Source organism: Anarrhichthys ocellatus, unplaced genomic scaffold, assembly GCF_004355925.1.
Source record: "Anarrhichthys ocellatus isolate YVR2014 unplaced genomic scaffold, GSC_Weel_1.0 scaffold3705, whole genome shotgun sequence".
Lineage (NCBI taxonomy): Eukaryota > Metazoa > Chordata > Actinopteri > Perciformes > Anarhichadidae > Anarrhichthys > Anarrhichthys ocellatus.
In genome coordinates this window covers 1-5336 of record NW_022283679.1, presented here as the reverse complement: position 1 = coordinate 5336, position 5336 = coordinate 1, and the positions used below count along the sequence as shown (strand labels likewise).

General features: G+C 42.1%; 1 protein-coding gene across 1 annotated transcript; it reads right to left on the bottom strand.

Moving 5' to 3' along the window:
- Positions 1 to 6: 6 nt before the first annotated feature.
- Positions 7 to 5330, bottom strand: LOC116379103 (lysosomal alpha-glucosidase-like). Its single transcript, XM_031841019.1, has 12 exons — positions 4770 to 5330; positions 4012 to 4163; positions 3113 to 3278; positions 2640 to 2736; positions 2396 to 2515; positions 2087 to 2205; positions 1781 to 1912; positions 1422 to 1532; positions 1178 to 1291; positions 922 to 1006; positions 593 to 710; positions 7 to 166 (listed from the first exon to the last, which is right to left on the bottom strand). The coding sequence occupies exons 1-12, from the start codon at positions 5304 to 5306 to the stop codon at positions 16 to 18; spliced, it is 1902 nt and encodes a 633-aa protein (XP_031696879.1). The 5' UTR covers positions 5307 to 5330; the 3' UTR covers positions 7 to 15.
- Positions 5331 to 5336: the final 6 nt, after the last annotated feature.

Genomic DNA, 5336 nt, shown 5'->3' with positions numbered 1-5336 from the left:
AATAAAAACACAGTGTTATGACATCTCCTCACCAGGGATGGAGTATCGAAGCTGCTCCCAGTCGCTCCTGACGTCTCCTGTCCACACTCCAGAGAAGCGTCCGATGCCAGGGAAGGAGGAGCGAGACAGGACGAAGGGTCTCTTCCCTCGTACCTTCATGAGAGCACTGAAGATGGCAACAAACACCGGGAAGAATGCAGTATACAATGACAATAATACAAAAGCCAAAGAACAACTCGGTCCATATACTCTGTGGTGTCACATTGGCTTCCAGTATACTCAATTCAAAATTTAAATTGGCATGTTCTCAGAGATGATGTAGTTTCATCTTAACATAGTACACTGGCAACCATGCAAGAGAAATATACATTGTACCACTAGTTAGTACCACTACGATGTTTTGTTCCTGTGACACATTGTTGATCCACTATTAAACTAAACTAGAAGGTAAAAACACGCATGGCTTTCCTGTCAATTGATGTCAAAAGATTTGACTTTGCTACGTGTGATTATTCTGCTACTCACAGTGAAATAACCAAGCTCCCGCAAAGCTAGCTCTGCAAACTGCATCTGCAGCGCTGCATGGTCTAACCTGTGCGTGGCGTAGGCTTCAGTCAGTCCGTACATATTGTGCAGGTTGTAGTGGGTGGACAGCTTCTGCTGAGCCGACATACAAAGAGTTCCCGAGTTCAACTGGCCTCCAACCACCCCTGTTTGTATGACAGTCAGAGACACGCAAAGGTTACAAATGAATGCAACATACGTAGCGACGAAAAGATCAGTTATGCATCTATAGTCACTTACTTAGTATGTTGTACAATTTCCATGTACGTACTTTAATGGATAAACTGACTACAAATGTAAAACCAATAATGTTTGTTTGTCTTTGAATGCTAGTAACGTGCGATCCAATACACTTACTGGGTGTGTAGGGCGGGTTCTCCAGATCACTGTCAGGACAGCCCTCCACTGAGCCCTGCACAAAGCTGGCTGGTTCGTTCATATCCTGGAGGGGTGCATGGGAGAAAAACATCAGAGGATAAGTTATTCTTTATGTGGTTTTAAGGTGCACACAAATGTACAACCAGACATGTACAAATCTCAGAACAAAAACACCTGACATATTATTATTATTATATGTTGCTACATAACCTGTGCTCTGTGTTTAAATACTCACAATCCACAGACCATCCACAGGAACTTTAGAATGAAAATCTCTGATGCAGTCCTCCCACCAGCGCCTGGTCTCTGGGTTGGTGAAGTCGGGGAAGGCAGTCGGACCCGGCCAAACCTAGATACACAGTATGTATATGTGCATGACACACACACACACACACACACACACACACACACACACACACACGCACACATCACAATGAGAAAGAAAAGCATACATCCCTCGGAAAAAAAGGAAGTCTAACCTTCCCTATCAGGATGTGTCCTGTAGCATTTTTAATGAAGACGTCTCGTTTCAGCCCATCATCAAAGGGCGAATAAGTTCCAGGGGGGCTGGTGCTGCTGATCCCCGGGTCCTAAGACACAAACCAGGAGGGCATGACGCAGTCACAAGTTAAGAGAGTTTTGCTGCCATCTACTGGAAGAACATTGTAATCGTCAATGATTACTTGTGCTCATTTAGAGAACTACACAATACTAAAAACTATTTAAAAAACTGATGCATGTGTTTTTCCATTTTCAATTAAATGCTGAATTATTAAATGATAGTTAAATCAGCATCAGCAGTTCGTGAGGTCTGTTAAGACTGTAAAAGATGTCTCACCAGGATAAGGATGTACTTCATGCCTCTTTGATGGAATTCCTCCACCATCTCTGGGAGGTCCCCAAATCGCCAAGGGTCAAAGGTGAATACCCTGTCCTTATTTGCATAGTCCAGATCATTCCACTGCACATCCTGGTGATGACAAAAAACAGAATGATCTCAATTTGATGTCAGTGTTGCACAATGTTGATGATAACTTAAAGTATCTGAGGATGTCACAACTACATTTTGTGTGTTGAATGCACATATGTAGTGAAAAATGTGAGCTGTAATAATCACTTAGAGCTTTGTGAATACTTAACTTACCATGGGAAACGTTGCATTGTGCATGCGTTGTGCCACATGTCGGGTAGTAATAGTGGTTGTGTAACCCCAGCGACACAGATGAAAACCCAACGACCAATAGGGAGGCATCATAGGATAGCCTGGGGATAAAGAAATTGCAAAAGGGAAACACAAACACGTCAACTCTTTATCATGTTGCCTTAGGGCTTCTTCAAATATTAAGCAGACAAGGATTCACAGGTTTTTCCTAACTTAAAAACTACACATGTACACCTATTTCTCTTGCTACCTGAAGACGTGTTAGTGAATGTCAACACTGAAAAGACATACCAATGACCTGAAGGTACTGTCGTATCACACTTTGAGGGTCAGGACCCAAGAAAACGTAGAGGTCCAGGATTCCACCGATGGCCACCCAGGTGAGAGCGGGGGTCGGCTGCAACATCACTTCTGCAGAGACATTTGGAAAAAAGTTCAGCAAAAAAAAAAAAAAAAAGATTCTGTATGGAAAGTAAGGACAAAGAAATGACACTGGGATTCTGTGTGTGTCTTATTGGAAAAGATGGCTTGGTACCGACGGCATTGCTGTTAAGAAGGAAAGCTCCGTGTGCCAAGCCATCCTCCTCCTGCACTATGTAGAATGGGTGGGAGCCATAGAGGTTGGCATCAGCCTGCAGAGACAAGCGTCAACATTTACAACTTGAACACACAACAGCAGAGAGGCAGGAAATGACAAGAGCCCGACTGTTCTGCATAGGACTTGATTTAAAGGTTTCAAGTCTTAATATTTGGGGAGGTTTTAATGTGCTATGAATTAAAGGGAGAGGATTATTATATTTTACATAATAATAATCACTGACATGTTCTTTAGAATGACTACTTGCCACCCCTTATCATTGTTCAAAAGTGTAGCTTTAGGGTTTGGAGACTGGAAGAGGTTAGACTAGATTAGAGGTCTTGTTAATTATCTCTCGACCCTTCAGAGTTTTCTTGTGACCCCTTTTGGGCTCCCGACCCTGATGTTGGGAGCCACTGCAAAAGACTCACATGAGGCGCCATGTCTCTGTTCCAGAGAGTCAGAGAAGTCCAGTTAAGGTCCAGGAGGAGGGAGGTGTAATGCTCCCCGAGCCCAGACACAAGGGAGGATGCTAGTGCGGTGGACAGCTGCAGGTACTGGTCAGCAAACAGCAGAGGAGCGACTGTGGTATTCATGCTGGACGGGCAGGACGCAGAGAACAAACAAACACGAACTACATGATGAGAATGATAAAGAATATCATCGTGTTATCTATGGCTCGTGAGATAAGCTCGGAGCTTGAGCATCTTGGGCACAAAAAGCCTCAATAGGGAAATAAATACACTCCCATCATGTCACTTTAATGGGTCTCATCTCCTGTGTACAATCAAATGCAAAAAGATTTTAGTAGAATTCACTCCAGTATAGCACCACTACAAACTCATTAATGACCATATAGTTCAATTAATACCTTTCTGAGAGTGTCATTAAAAACTGAACATTATTATCTTCGTACAGGAAGAGCTGTTGGATTAGATTTAGCACGTGTTGCCACTGAGTGTTTATAAATATTTAAAAAATATACTGTTTATAGATAAATAGCAAAATAAAATACACAAATGTACTAAAAAGATTAAGTAAAAGTAGTAAAAAATGTATCAAAGTGCAGGGTACTATATATATATATATATATATATATAATGTAAAAATTAAAGGCATATAAATATATATTATGAATGTAAACATTAAAAAGAAAACACATGAATACATGAACTGTATGAAGGAGTGAACACACTGCAAGTAGACAATGGGATTATAACAGAAGGCACTATCCCACTTGTTGATGAGGACAGACATAAGTATGACTATACAGTTGCTATTATGCCATTCATATAATGTAATTATAAAACAATTGAACAGAGCTACTCACATCACCCTTCCATTGGATTTGCGACGCACTACGAAGCCAAACGGATCAGACTGGTATTCAGTGGAATAGAGGACATCTTGAGTATCAGCTCTGCTTTGATGAACACCAGCTGGAAGTTTGACTTCATATCTCTGAGATGATGGGTCCTTTAACTTGAGAGAAAATAAGTGTTTTACCAGCACACAGTAATGAACTGTCTATAGAATAACAGAATGTCTAATCTCTTGACTTCATACATATGAATGAATAAAGGAAGTTTTTATTATTGAGTTATTCACACAATGTCCAGCCCACATTGGCTTACAACACACCACAAATTCTTACAAGCCAGATTCAGAGTGCTGTATACAGTATATTATTAAAACAAAACTATTGAGAAAAATCAACTCCAGACTATTAAGTAGTCCATCTTGCCTTCTTTTGAGACAAAGTGAATCAACATAAACGTAACAGCCATTGCATTTTTTGATTATCTACACCCCATATTTCAGGGTTTTTGTTTCATGACAAATTAACTCTCATAAATCCTCATTTAGATGAAAGAACATGGGACTCACTTTCCACTTCCTCCCATAATCACACAGCTCACACAACCTGTTTTTTCTTCCTGAATGTTTTTAACAACCTCAATGGCCAAAAGAAAGACATATTTTACTCTTTCGATACATGCATATTACATATTACATATAGTCATCCATACTTAACATGCAAATCAACAGGGAATTGTAGTGGGGCCTCGTGCACACAGTGGTACTCACAATGAGGTGTAAGCAGCCTGCAGTCTCTTCCGTGACTTCTAGGTGTAAAGCGGAGATATCTCTGGGGAGATGCGAGGGGGAGGCTCGGGTCAGGCTGGCCTCCTTGCCTCGCATGGTGGGAGTGAGGGGACCCATTTGGTAGCCAGGGTACAAACTGGAGTAGAAGCACCAAGGTGGTCCTGCAGACTCAGGCAGAGGGGCATAGCAGCACCCCCTCTCCTCACACTCTCTCTGGCTCAGAAGCCGGTCCCTGGCACAATCAAACCGGTCCTCTGGGGCCATGGTGCATTCATCCTCTCTGGAAGTATCAGCCTCTTTAAAACTTTGTGGGAGGACTCCCCTTGTTTCCACTGTATTATTCTGCAGTGTTGTTGGATTATCACCGAGTCGTTCGTGTGCTTTTGTTTTATTTTGCTTTGCGTAGTCTGATCTAACCAGTCTGGTCTGATGGACACACACGTGGTTGATGTACCAACATGTTGACAGAGCAAAGACGAGGAGCAGCACAGCTACCGTGACGTTAGACAGCAGAGCCATGTCCTCCCCACGAGAGAAGCACTGTGCGGT

What these genes read in the sequence shown, in the direction of transcription:
- LOC116379103 (XM_031841019.1), bottom strand. Translation starts at nt 5,306, where the DNA reads ATGGCTCTGCTGTCTAACGTCACGGTAGCTGTGCTGCTCCTCGTCTTT. An exon ending in CAGGCTGCTTACACCTCATT is followed by an intron (nt 4,164 to 4,769) that starts GTGAGTACCACT and finishes TTTTCTCTCAAG; the next exon opens with TTAAAGGACCCATCATCTCA. An exon ending in GACACATCCTGATAGGGAAG is followed by an intron (nt 1,292 to 1,421) that starts GTTAGACTTCCT and finishes CTGTGTATCTAG; the next exon opens with GTTTGGCCGGGTCCGACTGC.